The sequence below is a fragment of the Dermochelys coriacea genome, chromosome 3 (assembly GCF_009764565.3).
Source record: "Dermochelys coriacea isolate rDerCor1 chromosome 3, rDerCor1.pri.v4, whole genome shotgun sequence".
In the NCBI taxonomy this organism is placed as follows: Eukaryota; Metazoa; Chordata; order Testudines; family Dermochelyidae; genus Dermochelys; species Dermochelys coriacea.
The window spans coordinates 192250860-192275369 of record NC_050070.1 but is presented as its reverse complement, the minus strand read 5'-3'; the positions used below and the strand labels follow the sequence as shown (position 1 = coordinate 192275369).

Below are 24510 nucleotides of genomic sequence, written 5' to 3'. Positions count from 1 at the left end.
AATTGATCGCCATATTTGGGAATTTTCCACTGGTTCAGACTGGCAGAGATCCTGGGGGGTTTTCACCTTTCTCTGCAGCATGGTGCACGGGTCACTTGCAGGTTAAACTAGTGTAAATGGTGGATTCTCTGTAACATGAAGTCTTCAAACCATGATTTGAGGACTTCAGTAACTCAGCCAGAGGTTAAGGGTCTATTACAGGAGTGGATGAGTGAGGTTCTGTGGCCTGCAATGTGCAGGTCAGATTAGATGATCACGATGGTCCCTTCTGACTGTAAAGCCTATGAGACTGGGAGGCTTGCTCCCAATTGCACTGTAGACATACTCTCTATGATCAGAGTCCCACAGACTGTTCTAGGATTTTAATCGTAGAGACACCTATTAGTCCTCTAGAACTCAAAGAAAAGAGATCCTGTCCAGAGCATAGACCCCAGCCTGCTCACAGCTATAGAAATATGGCAAGCGCACAGGGCAGTATGATGGAGAAAGTAGTGCTGTGTAGCCAGACCTCTATGTCCAGGGGTGGGTGGGGAACTGTGTGCTATCCAGGGTTTATATTGTCAGGGAGAAACTGGTGGTAGAGCAGAGGAAAACTCAAGAGGTGGGGGGAGCCCATGGGAACACAGCCAGGAGTGGGGAGAGAGGAAACTGGAGGAGGGAAACAGGTGAGTCAGCTTGGGGAGGGGGCATTGGAGAGATAGACGGTGGGGCCAGAGAGAGACTATGAAAGGCACATCAGCAGGCAGCCAAAGACAAAGCAGGTGGGAAGGGGAGGAAATATCTGTAAAAAAGGAATCAATATATGCAAATAAGGCAGTGCACATTATATACACTATGCAAATTAGGGTATTGCATTATTTACATAAACTCATCTAAGTTCCTGCACCCAGGGCTTGATTCAAAGCCCTTGAAGTCAACAGGAGTCTATTTATTTCATTGGGTTTGGATCTGGCTGTTCTAGCTTTAATAACCCTTAACTTTAGCATTACAGAAAAGTAATTAAAAAAAAAATCCCTCTTCTCCTAAACCTACTTTGCCTCCAGTGCCAATGCGAATACGCCAGCTGCCTCAGGTGCAGCTGCAGATGTTCCAGAATGACGTAAGGTACAGTTGCCATATAAATCCGTAGTAGCCTGCAAAAATATCGAAAAAATGTGTAAGAATAGCTATTTCATTCTCCCTTGTGCTACAGACATGGAGCAGCATGGAAGGCAATACTTGTTGATTAGAGTAATGATATACTTGTCACTAGGAACAGAATAAATTACTGCCTTTTCAAACTAATAGATAACCTTTAAAATAGAATGGATAGATACACAGTGAAGGTGGGAACACGTGATTGGACAATGACCAAGAAGTAAATATTCATTAACATCTAAAATTCAGAGAGATATTATACTTCAATAAATGTCACAAAGCCCCTCCATCCCCTTTGGTCATCAATAGGATTTGAACCCAAGACTTTTGGCACCATAATAGTTTCTACTGCTTGAGTTACAGGAATAGCTCCAATAGCAGGCAGTAGTAGTAGGGTGCTATCATATATGAGGACTAGCCACTAGTGGGAAATGTGACAAATTGCAAGCAAATTGCACAGTGATAGTCACCTACATTATGTAGATCACTTCATGCATACAACTGACCCAATGAAATAAGTCAGTGTTTTCAAACTCATACAACGGATCTAGGACAGTCCACTTTGTCCCTATACTGAGAACATGAAATAACTGGAAAATGTGTAGTATCTGTTGACAAACATTGTCCTTTTTATTAAGACACCTGCCTGGCCCTTTTTAAGTATCAGAACCCACCCTGAATGATCTGAAGACTATTAAAGTAAAAGAATCCCCACCACACACTACATACTGGGAGGAGCATGCTGTACCCTTCCAAGAGGTGGCATAGTGGACACATTCCCAGTGTACACCTGGAACTGTGAGGGATTGTACCCCTAGGGTGTGAAGCTCCACTCTGCCCTGAACACAGGCCTGCACCTATCGGGTATAATCTGACACCTAATGTTTCATCTTTGGAGCAGGTGCCATCTTCTGTTTTGTACAGTACCCATGCCTGGGGCTTCTAGGTGTTACTATAATGCTAGTAATAATAAAATAAATAATAATAATAATAATTAATAGATCACTGTTGAATTAAACAATGGGAATTTGTGATGCAAGTGTCAAGGTTGTTTATTTAGAGTTTTACACACATTAAAAAGGAGTTTTAATCCTTTGCTCTAGAGGCTTCTTAAGCTATTAAATAAAAAACCATTTCTGTAACCACACTCCTAGCCCAACCTCTCAAGAAAAACAATAAGCAGTCTGGCAAGGAGCGAGAATATGCAGAAACCACCCAAGAAGCTTGACAATATTCCATATTTCACTACTACTTTGCCCTGACCTTGTTTTGTTATCATCTTTATTCTGCCAAACATACATAGGGTTACAGACAAATTGGCAATGACTGTATTAGCCTAAAATATGCTCCAATTGGAGGTAATGTGTTACGCTGGGTCTTTCAACTCTTCATTATCATGCAATTACACAAAGAAAGTCTGCCTGGGAATTAAAAATTCTGAGGACATATGAATAAATAAGCCCCAGCTTCACTTTCCAAGTTGTATTCTGATAACTAGGGAACACCACCTACATGCAGCCATAAAGCATAGAAGCTCATTGCTGTTTTCAATATCAACCTCCCTTCTCATCAGATGACAGTTTGAGCATTGTCGGGTATTGTGAATGAGAAAATATTAGTTTTAACAAAGGAACATCTGCTGCTCCTAAGCAGAAAATGATGCATACAGACATGTGTGAGTGTAGGGAGCAGGACTACAGCACAATAATATCTGCACTCACCACACCAGCTTCAGGATTTCTCTTCCTCCCATTGCTGAATGTGGAGGCCAAGGTCGAAGAGCAGCTTTCATCGTACAGAGCTGTGCGGCCGTCATTAATAGCAGAATTGATGGAGATAGTCCACATGCTTGATGCATAGCCGTCACAGTTACAATCATCATAGCTGCCTCCATCTCCAGAGGCCCAGACGTAGATGCTTCCCTTGCCGCCACGGCCCTGTGGAAAAGAAATTGAATCTGTCAGGTTAAATTATGCATTCAAACATGAAGCAAAGCATCCATCTGTCAAGGAGAAAACAGGCCCTAGATAAATGTACATCAGTAGCAAGCTGAAAGTTCATGGACTGCTGCAGACTTTAAAAAGCCAGTTAACCATTAATCACAGCCTGTTCTGTCATCTTTTATGTGCAAAGTGTTCTCATTTATCATTTTGTTTGCTTGGCACCCCAAAGGCTTCTGTGCTAAGACATTTTATGGATTCATTAGAATTCATGGAGTTGATATCAGGCACTAAGCACTGTGGGGACATAAGAATAACAATACTGGGTGGACCAAAGGTCCATCTAGTCCCCAGTATCCTGTCTTCTGACAGTGGCCAATGCCAGGTGCACCAGAGGGAAGGAACAGAACAGGTAATCATCAAGTGATCCATCCCCTGTTGCCCATTCCCAGCTTCTGGCAAACAGAGGCTAAGGACGCCATTCCTGCCCATCCTGGCTAATAGTCGCTGATGGAGCTATCCTCCATGAATTTATCCAGTTCTTTTTTGAACTCTGTTATAGTCTTGGCCTTCACAACATCCTCTGCAAGGAGTTCCACAGGTTGACTGTGCATTGTGTGAAGAAATACTTCCTTTTGTTTTAAACCTGCTGCCTATTAATTTCATTAGGTGACCCCTAGTTCTTGTGTTATGAGGAGTAAATAACACTTCCTTAGTTACTTTCTCCACACCAGATCATGATGTTATAGACCTCTTAGTTGTCTCTTTTCCAAGCTGAAAAGTCCCAATCTCATTAATCTTTCCTCATATGGCAGTCGTTCCATACCCTAATCATTTTTGTTTCCCTTTTCCAATTCCAATATATCTTTTTTGAGATGGGGTGACCACATCTACACACAGTATTCAAGATGTGGGCATACCATGGATTTATATAGAGGCAATATGATATTTTCTGTCTTATCTATCCCTTTCTTAATGATTCCAACATTCTGTTCACTTTTTTTTGACTGCCGCTGAACCTTGAGTGGATGCTTTCAGAGAACTATCCACAAGGACTCCAAGATCTCTTTCTTGAGTGGTAACAACTAATTTAGACCTCATCATTAATTTAGACGTAGAGTTGGGATTATGTTTTCCGATGGGCATTACTTTGCATTTATCAACATTGAATTTCATTTGTCATTTTGTTGCCCAGTCATCCAGTTTTGTGAGATCCTTTTGTAGCTCTTCGCAGTCTGCTTGGGACTTAACTATCTTGAGTAGTTTGTATCATCTGCAAATTTTGCCATCCCACTGTTTACCACTTTTTCCAGATCATTTATGATCTGGAAAAATGTTTCATTAAAATGGATCTACTATTCATCTAACTGACCAGGTTTATAAGGTACACTTAAGGTCTGAGTGGCTAGAAAACCATATAAAACTGTCACCACTTTCTTTGCTCAATAGATTGGCTCCCTGGGCATTTTTTTACTCATATCTATTTGTTTTACTGACCAAACTAGCTTGAATAGTGCTGTAGTGCTGTTAGTGCTGTAGAACCAATACCTCTATGAGAGCAACTGAATTAGCAACAAAAGAACTCCCCTTATGAAGCTGGAGTTGGATGGAGAGATCTAAGCCAAAAGGAGACATGATGAATAGAACCCTCTCAGTAGCTAAAGGGAAAGAGTAGTATCTTCCCAACAACTCCATGCAACCAGGAAGAGGGAAGGGTTATTTCAGCACCTTACCCCAGAGAAAAGAGGAGTGAGGGGTGGATAGAGAAATGTTTTGATTGTAAGTCTTGAAACCTTGGATGAAATCCTGGCTACACTGAAGTCAATGGCAAAATTTCCATTATCTTCACTGAAGATTTTACCCTTTGAGTTTAAATCGTAATCCCCCCGCTCCTGTTTAATTTCTGATCATATAAAAGAGAGTAAGAATACAGCTTAATATCTAACTCTCGAATATGTTATATGTTTGCAGTGCTGAAGATTTGGAAAACTACCTTCTGGCTAGTTAATGAGCAAATGTGATCTGGAAGTCACGATGCATATGAATATAGCACCCTACAATGTCATTTAATAGGGTATGTTCTCTGACTGTACTTTAAACCAAATCCCATTTCACAGCACTGCCTCATATCTTTTATCATAACACAGTAGATGATTGGTTTCAGAGTAGCAGCCATGTTAGTCTGTATTCGCAAAAAAGAAAAGGAGTACTTGTGGCACCTTAGAGACTAACAAATTTATTTGAGCATAAGCTTTCGTGAGCTACAGCTCACTGCATCAGATGCAACAGTAGATGATGCAACTTCATTATTTTTAAACGAGTTAGCAAATAGCACTATAATGTGCTGATATCACAGTGGGATTTCTGCCATTAGGATGTATTTGTTCTCTGGAGAAGGACTCTTGTAATAAAGTGATGATGACAATAGATAGCTTACTGAAATCAGCCTAAGGGTACCCATATAAACTCGAGGTCAGTCATTTTAGATATAGGTGATTGGATATATGGTTCTAAAAATTTATGTTGCAAGAACAAAAGCTAAGGGGCATGGGCTTGTATCTGTCCAACAAGTGATTCTTAAAAAGCAAAGCATCAAAAAAAGAAAAATAATGCCTTTTTTCTTTCATTTTTAAATATCCCATTTGACTTGAAACCCCCAGCTGGTGCTAAGGTAGCTATAGGTTTGGGGAAAAGGCGAAACAGGGACCCAGTACCCTAAAGTAACTGCTTGCCAGAAGGCAATGCTTCCCCTCTGTGGTGAGATTATATTTGTTAATACTACAAAACTATTCCCAATGATAGCATTGAGATGAGGCCTTTGGGTCTTAGCAGTATTAGTATAAAGAACACCTCCCTCCTTATTTTGCAGGACTGCACCTTTAATTGGATAAGAATAGTGATATTATACTTTAGCCAATTTGCTAACTCTGGAGATGAAAGAGTGAGAGAGGCTAAGTGGTGTTTTTGTACTAGGAATAGAAGATAGCAGTCACTAATCTCCTTGGCTCCTTGTTAACTTTCCTGCATTTAAATACATCTTTCACTGGGATAGTTAACAAGGGACTCTTATATCATGTTAGCAAAATCTTGTGAAATGTTAATACAGTGTAGAAGAATAAATCACAAATAAAATACACAAGGTAATAAGTGCAAGCAGCAGAGTCTAAGGCTATAGAGTGTCGGTTGGGACTGGTTCCTAAAAATAATTCATTCATATAAAATATTAAATGCCCTGAATCATCATCCGCTAAAAAACAAGTAAGCAATTTTTAGAATTCAAAAAAAGTTTAACTCCCTTGTTACATTCTCCCCAATTCTCTTACGTTTTTCCTCACTTCTCTATTCTAGCCAGGACTGGAAACACCATGGGAAAGGCTTTAATAACCCAAATGAAGGTCTGGAAATTTCCACCCCAATGTGATAGATTTCAGAGGTTCAGACAGTTTACCAAGGGAAACTTTTGGATGATTATTTGAACATTTCAAGTTCTCCCCTTATTAGTGAAGATACTAAAGTGGATCAAAACTTGCATAATAAAACCTGGAAACGGGGAGAAATTTATCCAGTTTGGGGCTTAATTACAAATCTGGAACTTGGGCCAGTGTTACTTAATGGTCATATTGTGCCAAGTTTTGAGTAAACCCGAGCTGTTTCAGGTGCCAGGAAGGGATTTATGGTTTCAGGCAATTTCAACTGTTTTCAGTAATCACATGAAACTCTTATTTGAATGGTATTAGCCTGAAGGAGAAAAAATGCAGTGGTTTCAACTTAGTGTTGTGTCTAATGCGGAGGGCTTCCTTCTGAAATCCAGACTCTCACATATCACACATGAATATACTCAGACTAATCCCATTAATGCCAATGGTAAGTATTACTCAACATGAGCAAACACTACAGAATCAGGCCATGAACAGAGTAGGTGTAAGTAAATGTTGAACATAACCAAGATACCAGAGGGAGCTTGGAGAAAGACAAATGAGGAGAAGAGAAAAGAACAAGGAGACAGTGGAGCTGTTACATTTTTGTAAGTTTGTTTCACCCAGATTCCTGCTTGTTTCCCCAGAAACTACAATTTGGAGTCTAGCTTCCAGATTTGTGATTCTTTTTAATCCAAAACTCAAATTGGGAGTTGAGGGTGAATCAGTGTGGATTTGGCACAGGTATAACTGAAGTCTAAAAAGAAAAAGGAGTACTTGTGGCACCTTAGAGACTAACAAATTTATTTGAGCATAAACTGTAGCTCACGAAAGCTACAGCTTATGCTCAAATAAATTTGTTAGTCTCTAAGGTGCCACAAGTACTCCTTGTCTTTTTGCGAATACAGACTAACACGGCTGCTACTCTGAAGTCTAAAAGACACTGTTCATTCCAACTTCAGTATACTGAAATGCAATACAGGGGCACATACAAAACATGGAATGTTGTCGACAGCTACTATACTATTTTAAAACAATATCTAGCTGAAGAAATCAACAAGTTGCCTATTTGTAATCTTCTGTGTACACTACAGTTAAAATAGGCATGACTCGCCCACTAGGTAACTGTTTTCCATTTTAACTGTTGCTTTGTAGAGCTCAGACTTTTAGAAAACTCCCATTACTGTTGTCTAGCCAGCTAGACCATTGGGTAACACTGCAGGCTAATTACTGAAATATCTCCTTAAATAAAACTCTAGATGTCTCTTTATTAGTATTAAAAATATGCGTACTGCTGTCATGTGTAGGGGCCCCAGTCATGGAGTAGGAGCCCATTGTGCTAAGTGCTGTAGAAACACAGAACAAAAGGATGCCCCTTCCTCCCAACAGCTTACAATCCAAGTATAAGGCTAGGTCTACACTATAAACCAGTGGTGGCCAAACTTACTAGCCCTCCAAGCCACATACAACAATCTTCAGAAGTTTGAGAGCCGAAGCACACCTGCTGGGAGCTGGGGCTTCAGCCTCACTCCTCCTGAAGCCCTGAGCTCTGGCAGGTGTGCCTTGCAGGGCTGAAGCCCCGGAGACCCTCCTCCCTACTGGAGAGAAGCTCCTACCCAACTACTTGAGCTCCTCCCTCCCTCCCCCGGTCTGGTAGGCAGAGAATGAGGGGTGGAGGGGGCTTGTGAACCGCATGTGGCTTGCGAGCCACAGTTTGGCCATCCCGCTATAAACTTACATTGGTATAACTGTGTCTGTCAGGGGTGTGAAAAATCCACACCCCTGAGCAACACAGTTATACCAACCTCGCTCCCAGTGTAGATAGCACTTTTCCCATCAATATAGCTACCACCACGCATGGAGGCAGATTAACTATGCCACTGCTGTGGTTTAAGTGTAGATCTGCCCTAAGAGACAACTGGTGGATACAGACAGATGGGGGATGTACAAGGGAACAATATGACAATACTAGTTTCAGCATACCAACTGACTCACTTTGTCAAGTATTTTTTAGAATCCACGGCAAAACAGAGTTTTAAGAAGGGATTTGAAGGACAACATGTTTACAGGTAATTTCTCCCATGTGTGAGGGGCAGCATTGTGGGGGTGGGAAACGTGAAGGTGCGTCTTAGAAAAAAATCTGTACTAACAGTTATAATATGAAAAGGAAAAAGAAAACCCAATGACAAATTCTGTTTCTTGACAAAAAACACAATTTCCAAATGCATGATGTTTGTTATATTTTTCATTCTCTCTTTCTTCCCTTTGAGAGAGAGGAAATGTTTTGGAATCTCCTGTATAATTTAATAGCAATTTTTGTCCCTGCCATAGAGTTAGGTAGGATGGTTAAAAAAAAAAGGATGAATGGATGATATTCTCTAACTCTGTAGCTTTTGGGGTCCTTTCTATAGGCCCTTATGACACTTCCATAGGACTATATTGGTTTCATTCCTGTTAAATTCCACACTGCTTTCCCATAAGAGAAAGTATATTTCTTTCTCTTCTAGTGTTGTAGTTAAGGTTAATGCTTTTATATTGAATCCTATAAACATTTAGAATAAATACTAACCCCATCTTTAAACGAGAACTGCTAATTAAATTCAACAGGGGTGTTGTTACTCATGAGACAACGTGGCTGGAACATGTTGCTGGGCCTGAATGCTTTTTAACAGATTGGTCTATGTAAGTCACACATCAAACATCTTCCTGTCACTCCTCAGACCAAGGTCTGACTCCTCCTATCCCACATGTGAAGTGTAATCTAGAATCCTGCATCCATCTGCAATAGCAATATGTCTTTATATATCAGGACCTGTTTGGGTGCTGGCTAGTTGAATGGCCTGGATTGCCAGATTGTAGGTTAGCCCTAATCCCCATCCCCATATTTATCCCTGTACCAAAACCTTTTCACTTGAGCTTCAGATTTGGATCATGTCTCCCTTAACAAGAGCTTTTGTCTCTTGAGTGATCAGTTTCTAGACTGGATTAGAATCCAGAATATAGACAACATTTTATATCAGGAATTACACAGCCTAATGTAAGGCATATGTGAGTATGGTTTCCCAATATAGCCTTGAGTTATGTACTTAGTGTTATATTCAAGGAATCCATTACTGCATCCTTTAAAAGGACTCACCTATAGCCTTTACTTTGATTGGTCTCTTGAATTATTTATACATTAATTCCATTAACAACAGGATTTATCCTTCCTCCAGGCACATTCCTGCAAGTATTTCATATATGCAATGCTCTTTGACCCGAAAGGGTGTCTTGCCTATGGAGTTCGAAGGCACAGCCATATCTTATTGAATCACAACAGGTGGCTCAGACTTCCTGGCACACTAAAAGCTCTTATTGGAAGTGTTAATATAATGGTTACTATTTAATAATTGATATTGTCTTTAACTAAACTAATAAATAATGAATTTAATGGTCAAGCCATTTTCCATATCTAAAAAGGCATTAAATATAGAGGAAAACAAAGCTCTATTTAGTTCATATGTAAACAAACACATAAAGAGATTTTTCAGGAGTTATCTTCAATCAGGTAGGTCATTTGTAATATAAAAATGGATGAGTTGGTTTAGATAAAATATGAATGGAACTGAACTTTAGTCCAAAGCTTGAATCAAGCCTCCAAGGTTCAGAAGAGTTCATATACTGTTTGATCATCTCCATATGCCAGTGCTCTGCTCAGCTGTTGTAAATTGGCATAGCTACATTAAACCACACTGATGTGTATTCTTCACATAATCCCACTTACTTCAGTGGGACCCTTTGTGGACTCTGGTGGTGTTTAATGTGAGTTAGGATATTTGAGTCTGACCTTATATTTTTGCAGGTAGTTTGCACAGTTCTAGTATTAATCACATTTCAAAAGTAATCCCTCATCAGTGTTTTTTGAAACACCTTGGACTATTAATAGAGAAAGGATTTTAAACATCTCATTTGATTTTCACCACTAAAAGTATTAAATTTTTTCCCAGTCAGATCATGCTATGAATATAAGCCTGTCAGTTACATTTCTGCATTCTCGTGCATTAGTTGAGTGCTTGTTTTCTGTTTCAGTCACTGAAGAGAAATAGCTCCACTCCGATGTTTTCACTTAAAAAAAAAAGTGCACGAAATTAATGAAAATATTTTTCAATACAAACTGAATAGAATCAAAATTGAGTTGGTCCTGTGCCTTTAAACCAATAATTTAAATCCAAAAGGTGAAACATGTAAATCAAGGGCCTATCTACATTAGAAAAGTTACTATGCTGGGAGACTGTGTTACAACATGGTAACATTCTCTCTGTTCTAGCAGTAGCTGCATCTTGTCTTTGTAGAGAAGAAAAGAGTTCAGCTGCCCAAACACAGATGTCTACTTTACCAGTGGTAATTAAATCAGTTGAGTAACATCAGATTTACAACTGTATAACAGAGCATGGAACTTGGCCTCAGAGATGCAGCCCAGTTCTGTAAGGTTACAATAAAGTTTTATCTTATCTCACACAAGCAGAACAAAACCCACGATTACAACCCGTAGCTTGGACACTGTAAAAACTGTAGTAGTACAATGGTCCTAAATTTAAAAGAGAATTAGCAAGACTTCCTTTGAAAAAAAGACCTAATACACAAGATTGCCATATCTCAAACTCATTTTTTGATGCCCACTAAACTACTGAGTTGAGTAGGTGGTAGTAGGAATAGCTAAATTTGATAATGTATTGCTCTCAACCTTCACCTTCCAACAAAAGAAGTGCAATTTCCATAGCACTGGATGGGGGAAAATGAGAAATAATTTCTTGCATTTTTAATATTCTCACAGCTTCTTTCATTGGAGAACCCAATTACAATGACATGATCAGTTTATAAATTATTATTTCTCCCCTGGCAATTTCTATCATCACAGCATTTTCTTAGGTAAAAACCATATAATGGGGGCAATATAATATTCACCAGCATGGAAGAATAGATAACATATTGTATAGTCTAAGTATAGTATAAGCAGGCCAAAGCTAAATAAAATTATTTCAAGCCATGAACTATCCTTTAGCACACAGTAATATAAAAAGCCTACATGATAAAATGCAATAGGCAGAGACCAGCTATTCTGATTGAATTTAAGAGATTGAAAAAGTAAACAGCTGAAGCAGCATGAAAAAAAAGCAGCCTATTGGTTGCACTCATAAAATGGGGACATATCATAAAACTTCCCGATTGCAACTATGGCCTATATTTTGGCCTAGAATCAGCCCTAGTTCAGATGACTTCACCTGGTTTAACTCTGCTACGCCAAGCGCTATGCCCATCTGGCCCACCTCCAACCAGTGCAGCCCCAAACTTAGGCAAGAACTGGCCAAAAAGGGAGCATCTCCTCTTGCAAGACATCTAGTCAACCATGACCTTTATATACCCATCTATCCAGCCATGATATCTGCAGGGTGCCACTCAATACTGTGTCTAGGTATGGTGGCTTGTGCTGACCATTCCTCCTTCCATATGAGCTCCTAATGGTCAGCTGATCCATCTTGAATCTATTGGGGATAGAATTAAAGATCGGTCCCTTTTCTTTTTCTGTGCTCCATATTTGTGTTAGTATTTATCCCTCAGTTTGGGATGAAATCCTGCCCTAACTCACCAAAGAGAGGGGTGTGCTCATACCTACAGGCCCATGTGTGGGAGAGTCTGAGCACAGTGGCAGTAGAGCTGAGGACCCCTTTTGCCGGTGCAGGTTAAGAAAGCTCAGTAGGCAACATGCTCAGCTATGCACCTTACTGCACATCCAAAGCAAAGCAGCACGTGTCCTTTCTCATTAAGCCCCAGCTTCTGCTGCTGACCACAGATGTGGGCAGGAAGGCTAGAGGCCCTGCACTGCAAGCCAGATGGCAATGCCACTTGGAGCACTGGAAGAGAAAGTGTATTAAACTGGCCCCTTTTTTAGTGCTCAAGCGAGTGCTAAGGAGTATAACCTGCCTTGCTCCTGGCAGTGGTGTTTGGGGATACAAAGCTCCCTGTGCATCTTTCCCTCTAACCCAAAGCACATGTGCACAACAGGACAGAATTTTGCCCTTACTGTATTGTGTTTTTTTATTTAGGCACATAGGAATTGCCATACTGGATCAGACCTATGGTCCAACTAGTCCAGTGTCCCATTGCAGACAGGTCGCCAGCACAAGATGCTTCAGAGGAAAGTGAAAGAACCCCACAGTAGGCAGCTGTGTGATAATCTGTCCACCCACCTCCCAAACACCACGGAGTTCATCCTGGTTTCTAATGGTTAAAGATGACTTAGACCCTGAAATCTTGCTTCCCCTCCAATCATGCTGTACCTGTTTTTCAAAAAGGTGTTTTCTAGATAGCATAATTTACATCATGCTCTATGTTCTCACCTGTTTGTGTAAAATGCATGCTTGTACTAATTGTCAGAAATTCCTGAGGTTTAAATGTATGAAATTTAATCAAATTTTATTCTATATATTCTGCTAACTCACAAATTAGTATATTTAGTATTTATTATATTATTTAGCTTTCTGCTGATAGTAATGACAGTCAGTGAACTTGTCCTACAAACCCACTGATTTCTAGTAAGTACCCCTAACTCCCATGAAGAGCAGCCTACCAGAGTGCAATAAAGAACAGGGAGGTCACAGATTCATTCTGTACAACAGCCCAAGTCCATTTACACTAGCATTATTGTTATTATTCTTTGATATTTGCAATACAATAGCAACTAAGAAATCCACTCAGGATCATGGTCTCATTGTGGTAGGCAAAACAAATAATAAAAGGCTGTCCTGCCCCAAAGTGCCTACAATCTGAGACAGATTCTGCCACCCTTTCTTATGTGGAATATTACCTTATTTGTGGAGTAAAGTGGTACTTGATGTGAGTAAAGTTATAGGAATCTGTCCCTTGATTACATCAGGATGCAAGAATGAGTATCAAACAAACAAGCGTGTATGTTCACATGTTAACACAGCAGTTTTGAATCCCTGCTTTTCTAACCATCAGATAAAAGTAACAAAAAAAAAAAAAGAGAAGTCTGAGAGATCTCTGCCTTATCCCAATCTAATCATTATCAGGTGACATTTTACTGCAGAGATCACAGCAGGAGGTCTGGAGGAAGGATTTTAAGGAGGATATAGCAGCATGTCTTTTCTCCTTGAATTTATTTCCAAGTTGCAGTGGAAACAGGATGAATATTACTTGTGCTTGTGAATTTATTTAATTGCATATTCCTAATGAAAAAAAAAGTTACACTCCATATTGCTCCCAATTATTTATTTTCATGCATTGCATCAGAAACAAAGATATCAGACTTGCTGTGCACAAGGGTTTTATTATCTTAAGTTTCCTTCCAGCACATTGCAAGGATCATTTTCAGTTTAATAGCGCATTTAAATTCTTGACATGTCCCTGACTCACTGCCAGCATTTCAGGTTTCATCATTTATTTATGAGTTACTACACTAGTGTCTGAGAATAATGCCCTGCAAAAAAGAATCCCACATGTTTATTCATCTTTGAATATATAAAAGGCATACGAGTTTGCTTTTTGATCAGAATTGTACCATTCTGAAAATGGTCATAAATTAGATTTGTATTTAGAGTCAATATAGTTTTCAGATTGTACGTTACAGAAAGAAAGATCAATCTTCAGGCCCGATATCGAAATGTATTTAAGCATTTAGAATTCAGTAAGGCACCTAGAGAGATTTTCAAAACATCTAAGCAAGTTAGGCCCTTAACATCCATTGAAATCATTTAGATGCCTAAATACCTTTGAAAATCTGGCCGTCAGAGAGGGGAAAAAAAACAAAAAAAACAGCAAAAAAAACCAAACCACACACCAAGCCAAAACAAACCCAAAATCCCTATATTAATGCAACATTACAACTCAGAATTGGATGGCCCAAAAGTCAGGCAATGCAAAGCTATGGCTCTCAGCACAAATATGGGGCCCAGTCCTCAGAAGCGGTCAAGGAGAGCAGAGTACAGTTGAGAGGTGCGTGCATAAGTGGTTTTAAACTTCCATTGTGCTCCACTGATCAGACTGCTGGCTGTGTGCTTCACTGCTGCCCCAGAGCAAGACGGATCTCGGCTGTCAGGCTGCTCTAATTGATGCCAGCCTCCAAATTGCCCCTGGGGCCAATAGGGCAATTGGAGACCACTGAAGCACAGAGAAGTCCTGACCATATCCCCTTTCCACAGTCATGGTCTCTATGCTGCAAAAGATGACATCAGATGATCCAGCCTACACTGAGATGATCTTCCCAGAGCAGCGCTTGAAAACAGTTGAGGATCAGGGTTATAATTTGCTCCTTTGAGCACAAATATGATTACACATGATGGTCTGTATTACACCCACGGGAACAGGAACTTCAAATGTCCTAACTTGGGTGCATTTATACTCTCAGCCTTATTGTTGCCGTACTTTACCTTTTTACAATGAATTTCCCTAATACTTTGCTCACACATTGATCCAATAGCACTTATTATCTGGAGCTGTGCACCTCAGAGCACTGGGTGGACAATCACACATCAGACATGCAGAGGGGACAGTATGCTAATGCCTATCATTCGGATTTCAAACCAAATTTCTCTGGCCTGATCCAAAGACCACTAATGCCACAAGAATGGTCCCAATGACTTCAATTTATCTAAAGTACTTATCTGGCTCCTGTCACTGCAGTATCCATGTGCCTCACAGACTATGATGTATTTATCATCAAAGTACCTCTGTGAGGTAGGAAGTATAGTTATCCTCACTTACAAATTGGGACTTGAGACACAGAGGGTATGTCTACACTGCAAAGTAAGCCAGGGTTGGAACTCAGGCTCAAGCCTAACCTCCCTTCCATCTACACATAAATCATGCTAACCCAGGAGTCAGACCCAGGGTCCCAGGATTCCATGGAGTGGAGGATCCAAGCCCGAGTCAAGCCAGGACTCGGGGTTCAAGCTCTATTGCTGTGCAGTGTAGACACAGCCCCACTGGACTCGTGCTCTGGGAGTCCACGAAAAGTATCCCACTATCCCACAGGCCGACTTTCTTTCTCCTCTAGATAGTCAATTTTGGTGGACAGTCAAGTTTTCCCATACTGCACCATGAACAAAGGGCTAGAGAGGCCACATTTTGGGAGGGCGTTAGGATGTCTGGGATATGGGCAGTTGCATTCAGGCCCACATAATGCAGAGTAGATGCTGTTGCCCCAGGTTGGGACCCAGGGTTCAACAATTCTTAACTGGAGGTTACAAAGGAGTGTAGATACTCGAGTCCTAGGTTAAAAACTACCTTGAGTTCTAGTAACCCTGGGCTTACTTTGCAGTGTAGACATACCCTCAGGGGCTAAGGAACTTACCCAGCATCACAAAGAGAACCTGTGGCAGTGCAGGGAATTGATGCTAAGTCTCCCAGTTCCCAGGCTAGCACCCTAGCCCCTGAATCATTCTGCTGTGGGCTTTGAATAATGCCCTATGCACATAGGGAGCTGGGATTTTTAAAAAGCAGCTTCATAGAGCATACGAACTTGAAATTTGCTGATAGGACACCCAGCAGCAGCAACCATGAGTTCTAATGGTTCATGTTCCTTCTAATGTCATGCGAGTGCCATAGGACTCAGTTCTCCACTACGGTCAAGCAAAGCTGTATAAGCAGCACAAAGTGAAGCAGATTGGAAAATACAGCTATATGCCTCCCCTTTCTGTAAAGGCCCAGTGCCGCAGTGTTTACTTACCCTTTGGGCTGAGATTCCACATGCTTCTTTGAGCTCAGCGGTGATCGCTTTCAGTGCTGTGGAATTTACTGACATTCTATTTGCCTTGTTGGAGAATAGCTTTAATACACCCCCAGGATAATTATTGTCTCTGCATTTGTCTAGTACTTGAGGACTGTCATACTTCACAGTGAAGCAGCCGGGAGCAAGTGCAGTTCTCTGGCAGATATGACTCTGACACAATGAGGACACTACCAGAGTAACCTGGGAATACAAGCACTGGAATAGGAAAAGGTAACTGAAGCCCCGCTTTGCACACTTAACTCAGCAAAACGTGTTTTAAATGTCATGTCAGTGCACAACAAATAGCTGGTTAATATAGAATGTCCCACCCCACGCCCTAGCCACCCAAGTGTTTTCTTGCCAGGAAAGCATTTGCAATACACAGGAATACTGTCTTGCTGTGGAGGGGTTTAACCTTTCGCACTGTAATAGGACAGAAAGAAACTGAGGGTGTTAATGCACTTAATGAAGTAGTTTTTCGAAAGAAATAGAGTTCTGCTTTTCACCTTACTCAGCACCCTTCCCAAACATCAATCCGCACCAGTTGGATTTAAAAAGGTGAAAATGGAATGTACGTACCACAGCAGAGAGAAAGTGCTGAGGGTGAAACAATAAACTTTGCATTCACAAAAACCATTCTCCTTGCATGCCCGTTCAGTATCACAGACTCCCCAGCACAAGAGCTTAGAACAGTGGAGGGCCACCTGCGGCTCGCAGGCCACACATGGCCCATCAGGGTAATCCACTGGTGGGCTGCAAGACAGTTTGTTTACATTGACCATCCGCAGGCACGGCCACCTGCAGCTCCCAGTGGCTGCGGTTCGCCGTTCCTGGTCAATGGGAGCTGCGGGAAGCCACAGGGACGTGCTGTTGAGCCTGATCCACAGCCTGCCCTGGGACTTGTATCATTACAAGACTCACTTTATGATCCTGGCTGGGAGCTTGCTGCTGGCTGCAGTCAGTCCCCATGCTGGATTCGGGCCAGCAGCATTCCATCCCAGCTCACCAGGTCATTATGAAGCATAATAGGCTCTGTGCTGGGCACAGTGCCCAGGACCTGGTCAAAGTCATCCTAAAATGGGCATGTTGCTGGCGAGTTGCCCTTGGTGCAATTTTTATCCTGGGTCTTCCTGTATTTGTTTTTCAGTGTCGTAATTTGTTCCCCACACTGATCATCAGTCTGGAAAATCTGCAGAGCTGCCAGCTTTTTAGCTATCTGCTGGTATGCGTGGTCACTCCTTGTGATTTTGCTGAAGTCCACTGTTTTACTGGCCTCGCTCCACAGATTCACCAAAAACTGGCCATGCTCTTGTGACCAGGAAGCAGATCTCTTTGCAAAAAGCTACTTCTGATCATTCTCCATTGAGAACCCTGCAGACTCTCAGATAGTGTGCTCACAGACCAGTGTTCAGCAGACAATGGGTTAACTGATCTGAGCTGCTGCCATTTGCAGGGGCGCTGGAACAATTTGTATAGTGAGAGCGCTGAGAGCCATTTAGCTAAACTGTAAACCCTGTATGTGATGGAAACTACTTCATGCCAGGGGGTGCGACAGCACCCCCAGCACTCCTAGTTCCAGCACCTATGTCCATTTGCAAAGGGAGGCGTGGCGTCCATTTGCAACAGACTGCACCACAGATTGTTGGCATAGAGAGAACCAAGAAAGTTGCCCCCGGGAACTCTGGGATACATCCAGAAGACTTCTGGGACCTGAGTGAAGCCAGGGCTGTGTGCATGCAGGAAAGCAATAGAGCTCTGACCCTAGGTCCCAGCTTAACATGGGCTCGGACCCTCCAGCCCTGCAGGGTCCTTGGAACCTAGGTCCGAGCCCTAGGTTAACGCAATTGATGTGTGGACGTAAGAGGGGATAGGCTTGATCCCTGGCTTACATTGCTGTGTAGACATACCCACAGAGATACTTGTGTGAGAAGCAAATGGGAGGAACAAGCTGGCAAAGAAGAGGGGGCGAGGATGATGTGAAATGAAATAAGAACAGATAAGTAGTTAGAGGCAGAGTTAAGCAAGGCTTGGCAGGTTAAGCAGAACAAGAAGCTTGAATTTGATGAAATGGAGGAGAGGTGGCCAGTGGAGGGAGTCAGGCCCCGATTCAGCAAAACACGTAAGCATTTTACTTTTATTCAGACTGTGGTCATGCATAGACACCCCAGTCCAGTACTATTGTACTAGGTGCAGTGCAGATGTAACAACTATAACAAAAAGATGGTCCCTCTCCTAAAGAACTAACAATCTCAGTATAAGACCAGAGATAGCAGGTGGATATAGACTGGGGAGAGCAAAAGGTAACAACCAAATTCTACTGTTCAGTAGGAGAAGAGCTGGCACAGCACACTAGGGTCACGGCTGCCTATGACCTGAATTCAGCTGGACTTATGACCCAGCAAAGTGCATAAATGCATTGCTGAACTGGGCCTTCAAAAAGAGAAGCAACGTGATCAGAACGGCAAGCAAGGAAGATGGTGTTAGCAGCTGCATTTTGTATGCACTGGATGTTGAGAAAAACAGAGACCAGATTCCCCCATATGCTATGATCAGCGCACCTTGGATCTGAACATTTTGATAGTACAGTAGTTGTTGAACTTGACACTAGAAGCATTTGTAGCTAAGTATTCCAGGAAGACTGGGGAGCTTAGTTTACTTACAAATTCAGTAGGCTGATAAGGTAGATGTGTCCTGTTACTATTTTCAATGTACCACTTAATAGAAACATAAATATTGATTCCAAACCATAAGCTCTTCAGGACAGTAATTGTAGCATGCAGCAGTGAGTATATTTTGAGTGCAACAACAATATAATTCAATAGTGTTAGGCAACAGAATTGTTTTTTATATAGTGTCTCAGTTTATTCCTTCCTCCGTGTAAATTCTATTAACATCAGCTCGACATGTACTGAGATTCCTTTTTCAGTGATTTTGAAATTTGCAATAACATGGGAAAGCACATAATTTGAAAGTGGCAGTGCACCATGTCCCTCCATAGCAATTATTTTTTTAAAAGGGAGCTGTACTCCTGCTTCAGAGGGAAACAAATAAAAGAATCTGATATGCCCAAAGCTCAGATGCTTGGGCTGTGTTGAGATAATGAACCAGAGGGGGAAAAAATCTGTTCTTGAATGCTCAACAGCCATAAAGCAGGTGTGATGCCAGTATAATTCTACAAAACAAACTAAGGCATATTGTGATATGATAGCAAGTTAATTAAAAGCTCTTTAAATACCACAAAACTGCACAGAGACTACAAGTTAGAATCTGTTTCTCTTGAAAACATAAAATACCTCTATTGAGACTAGCTCACATTCCCTTGCCAGGATTATTAGTGCCTTTTCTGTCACTTTTAGATTCATCCTGCATGTGAATGTTGTAATCGAAAAGTTCCAGCCCTGTACTTGTCTCCTAAGGGCCTGATTCTGCTCCCATTGACTTCAGTGGGAGTACAATCAGACATGAAGACAATTGATATTTTCCCAGTGGACTCTGATATACTGAACTGGATCCCTGAAGGTATGTGATAAGATGGCAATGTTGGTATGGTGGGTCCTGCACCTTTCTTGGTGGGGGGCTAAAATGCCATCCCTTGCCCCTACTCTTGGGGCACCAAGGGCCCCACTAGTGGCCCGGGAAGGTGGTAGAGGAGGGAAGCAGGGGAGAGGTCTGGGCTTGCTCCTCACTCTGAGCCCCAACTCCTCTTAACCCATGTGGGTTACTTACCTTCTTCCCCCTTGGATGGAGTTATCCTCAGTCCTTAGATGCTAGGGGAGGGAGTCTCCCTGCCCTTCTAGGACACGTTCTCCCTCACTTCGGTCCTCTGGTCTTTCAAGTATCACAACACACTTCCAAGCTCTAATCCGATCCTCGGTCTGTTCATGTATCCGGGCAGAGTTCCTCTGGGTGGCGTCCTCTGACTCCCTTGACGCCTTTGAGGAGCAGTGGGTGCTGTCCGGGGTTCTCTGCTCGGCGTCCCCGTCCGGTTCCCTTCGACCACACCCCTGTCCCTGTTATTTCATTAGTTGTCCCCCGAAATTAATTGGAATCTAGGTCCTGTGGATCCCCCTTCAAGGCTGGGGGGGATCCTTTAGCGGTGGACGGGCTTCGCCCGCCCACTTCCCAGATTCCAAAAGGACCACTCTCCCACTGCTCCCTGGCCCTCCTATATCACAGGTATTAGCGTGTTATTTAAATAATAGTCTGCATACCACAAATGAAAGTTACCATCCCAAAACAAGGGGATGGTAGAAGATCAGGAAAGCCTTTGGTGAAAGTTTGGGTAGCTTGTTAAGGTGAAAGAATGTAGCAGGCTAGTGCAGTTCTTACTGCTAATGAAGGATTGCTACAGTAATAGCACTATGCATGCCCACAACAGTGTCAACCATTTGTGAACTAGTATTCATTTTATCATTGTGCATTTCATCTCTTTATACACTTTCTAAAATATTCATACATAGAAAAGAATCTGCCTTTCATTCTTTTTTCTTAAATGCCAGCCTGATGAGCCAGATTTTAGATACAGCAAATACATGTAAACAGTCACGGTTTTTAAAACGCATTAACAGCATAGGACCAGATCCTCAGCTGGTATAAGCTGGATTCAACGGAGCTTACAGTCACCAAGGATCAGGCCCACAGAGTTTTGTAATGTTTGTACTATAGACTGATTGGAGTCAAAGGAAATCTCTAACAAGTTTGCTTGAGTTATTTGAGCATGTTGCTGAATTTACAGACAAGAGTGAGACAGCGCCTATAATTCTTCTGCTAAGGGCAAATCACCGTAAACTGTGGATTCAAGAAAGCTTTACTACCTACAACAGTTCATTTTAATTACCATGTCACAAAAAATGGTACACTGAATGTACTGTTCTTAGGAAGGTAGTGGAGGGGAGGGGGGATTGGCACAACCAAGAGAAGGAAATCATTCAGGTGGAAAATGAGTAATTGCAGAGCTCCCACACAATCTCCCAAGATTTACTGGGGAAGTTCAAAGAGGTTTACCATAAATACACTGTGTACAATCAACTCAGGGGAGAGGAGTCACTACATACAGCATTGAGGGCAAGATTGTTCAAACTAACTGGGCTGTGCTAAGGAGATGGAGACAGGTAAACACATTTCATTCCCTCTGTTCTTCTACCCTAAACACATTCTGAACCTTCTACCACTTCCTGACGTCCCTCTTTTCCTCTAGATCTGGATCTTTTTCTCCCCATTCCATCCATCCTTCCCTCTTCCTCTCCATTTCCTCTTCCTTGTAATCTTTCCCTATTCTTCCACTTTTGCCCCTTATCTAACACAGCACTTCCTCCCAGAAAACAAATCTACCCAAAACTCTCTCAGGATCAAATTCCTTCCATGCTCTGCCCACCTTCTTTCTGCCACCAGTTCACCTCCTTTGTACCATACATCTTGTGTTTGTTCCTCCTTTGACCTCTCTCCAGATAACAAGCTTCACACCCTGGTGGCTCCCAGCCCAGTAGAACTAGGTGTACGAAATGTCGTCATGTGATTGAGGGGTCAGGAAGGGTTTCCAGGAGCAGGGGGTTACATGAGGGGGACTCACTACTCTGTCCAATGGTTCCAAACCACCTCTTCTCCTCAGCATTAGAGGGTCACTGGGAGTCTTTCCAGTTACTTCAATGGGCTTTGGATCAGCTCTTAATAATAAAGAAAGAGAGAAATGCAAAGGTACAGACAAGACAAGCAGAGCTGGTTCAAGCTCCAAATTCCCATTCCATGATAAATATTGGAATTTGTTTTCATTCTGATTCAGAACAAAAATATTTTTGAAATTTCTCCTGGAATTGATGTAAGGGACTGCGGAAGACTTTGTTACGGCCTAGCCAGGGAACTTCCGCTTTCTCGAGCCGAGAGGTTACTGTAGGACATAGATAGCTGCTTCATTATTGTGAGATAGAGATAGTTCTTGAAGGACACAGCTGCTTTGTTATTGCAGGATATAGATAGTTCTTGAAGGACACAGCTGCTTTGCATGGCCCTTCGCCAGGTAGCGGAAAGCCCCCCTTTGAGAAGTACCTAATTCTATATTCATGAGCTGTTTTTGTGTAGTGCTTATTAACGCTGACTGTCTGCCCCTCCATTGGAATCCATCCAGGCAAAGCTCCGATGTGCTGGGTTCCCCGCCTCCGTGACTGCAACGCTTGGAGTCCCCATTGCGGTCCACTAACCTTCACTAAAGCCAATAATTCACAGCTGTGTGTAAGCCTCGTTTTTCTCAGAGTACTCCTGCCGGACCTGTGGTGCTTCAAGCACCGTGGCCTAGAACATTTGGCGCAGTGAGCAGGGTACTCTGAGAAGCGATGCCACTTTGGCTGAAGGTAGGGGAGGTGGGGAAGCTGTCGCTGTCCCTACAGCGCATACCAGGATGGCCCTTGACGGAGCGCTGGGGGCCGGTAGTTCGGATCATGGCCAGGTGGGCTGCCCTGGTGGACTGGCCGGAATTTCAACAGGCTGCGGGGATCACGCCCCTGCAGCTGGTTGAGGGGTTACAACAGTTGCGAGCGAACCAGCACTCTGGGACGGAGTGGCGGGCAATGGGGGAGCTAGGGTGGCTCCTGCTGACTGCCGTCCGGGCCCAGGATGAGGAGGTGCTCCGCTTACAGAGGGCACTGGAAGGGAAGACTCAGGAATGCACGGTGCGGGCAGAGGCCCGTGCTGTGGCTCAAGAAGTCATCACCTCCCAGGCGGAGCGCGCCCAGGAGCTGACACGACGCTGTGAAGCGTTGGTTGCCCGGGTAGCAAATAAAAGGTGCCTCAGGCACGGGTGGCAGCCGATCACCATCGCCCAAGTGCGTGCGGTGACCGCTGCCCCCTCGTGGGACCGCGAGACTTGGGATGGGAACATTTGGGACTCCTCATCCTCGGACGAGGGGGGGAGGAGTCCCCTGCCGTGGCTCTGGCACGCCCGGTCCAGGAGTTGCGGGTGCAAGGAGGCACCCTACAACCAGAAGTTGTCCACACGTTTAAAACGAGTGAGTTGCAGGACATTGTGAAGACGTTCTGCCAGGAGCCCAGGGAGAGCATCCTGCAGTGGCTCGTGAGGGTCTGGGACAATGCAGGTAACACGGTTTTGTTGCTTTCTTATGAATTTCAACAGTTGGGGGTCCTATCGCAAGACTCTCAGGTACGTGCACAATTGGCAAACTCGCCGTGGCCACAGGCCGGGGGGCAAGACATTGAAAGCCCCTCGCTGTACCGCTGGCTGGCGGTTGCAGTGGAGGCGGCCTACCCCTCGGTGGGGGAGTTGGAGGCACAGGCGCGCCCCTGGAAGACCGTTCCGGAAGGGGTGCAAGCCCTCCTTCAATTGGGAATGGCCTGGGCTGTCTCCATGGGTGGGGATATGGGGCCGGACGATGTACCGGTGACAAAATCGATTAAAGCCACAGTGTTATGCCTGGTCCCTGATGAGTTAAAACCTTCCCTCCTTGCAGTTGTCATGGCAGAGAATGGGTGCGTGGGAGACTTGGCAGCCACCCTTATGCAACTGGAGGCTGCCTTGGCGGGTGCTAGGCCAAGAGCCATATGGGCTGCGAAGGGGCAGCAAGGCGGGGGACAGGAGAAAGGGGAGTTGTGGGTGCCCCGGAAGACCTTGTGGCTAGATCTCTTGCAGGTTGGTGTCTCTTGCGGATTTATATAAGCAGTGGATGCAGCTGCCCCCTACCAAACGTAGTGCCGGAGGAAAAGGGGAGAAGAGTGTGGAGTGAACTGAGCCAGCAGAGCCCTCTGCTCTGCCAGACGAGTGGAAACTGCTGCGCCCATATTGAGGGCGTGGCAGGTCCTCCGTTCCATGTGTCGCAGCGGCCACACACGGGAGGGAGGCAGGGGACCGACGCCCCTATGTACCCCTAGTGATTCGCTGGCCGAGGGGAGGAGTCCAACACGCGTTGGCGTTGATAGATACGGACAGCTGAGTATTATACAAGGGCCTCCGGACCTGGATAACTGCATGGGAGGCGAAGGGTTGGGAACTCGCAGGCCAGCCCCTGTGGGGAGCGGTGCTCTGGCAGCAACTCCTGCGCTATGCCCGACGAGCCCCTCTGGCTGTGCGACATGTAGACTCCACACAAAAGCTAAAATCTCTGAGGCCCACTGGAATGCAGCGGCCGATGCAATGGGAGTGAGGAGAGGCCCTGTGTAATCTGTTCCCTTTACCTCCTGTAGGTCTAGAAACCAGTGCCCCAAGAAAGACCGAGTGGCACGTATTGGCTAGCGTGTGGTGGACGGT

At 43.4% G+C, this 24510-nt stretch overlaps 1 protein-coding gene across 1 annotated transcript in view; it reads right to left on the bottom strand.

Annotated features, from left to right (window-relative positions):
- Positions 1-24510, bottom strand: part of PCSK2 (proprotein convertase subtilisin/kexin type 2) — a 215236-nt gene that overhangs the window by 14806 nt on the left and 175920 nt on the right. Inside the window, exons 9-10 of the mRNA XM_038397065.2 lie at positions 2859-3074; positions 1033-1133 (exon numbers count right to left, since the gene is read on the bottom strand). Coding sequence (XP_038252993.1) covers positions 1033-1133; positions 2859-3074 — 317 coding nt within the window. The remainder of the gene's footprint in view (positions 1-1032; positions 1134-2858; positions 3075-24510) is intronic.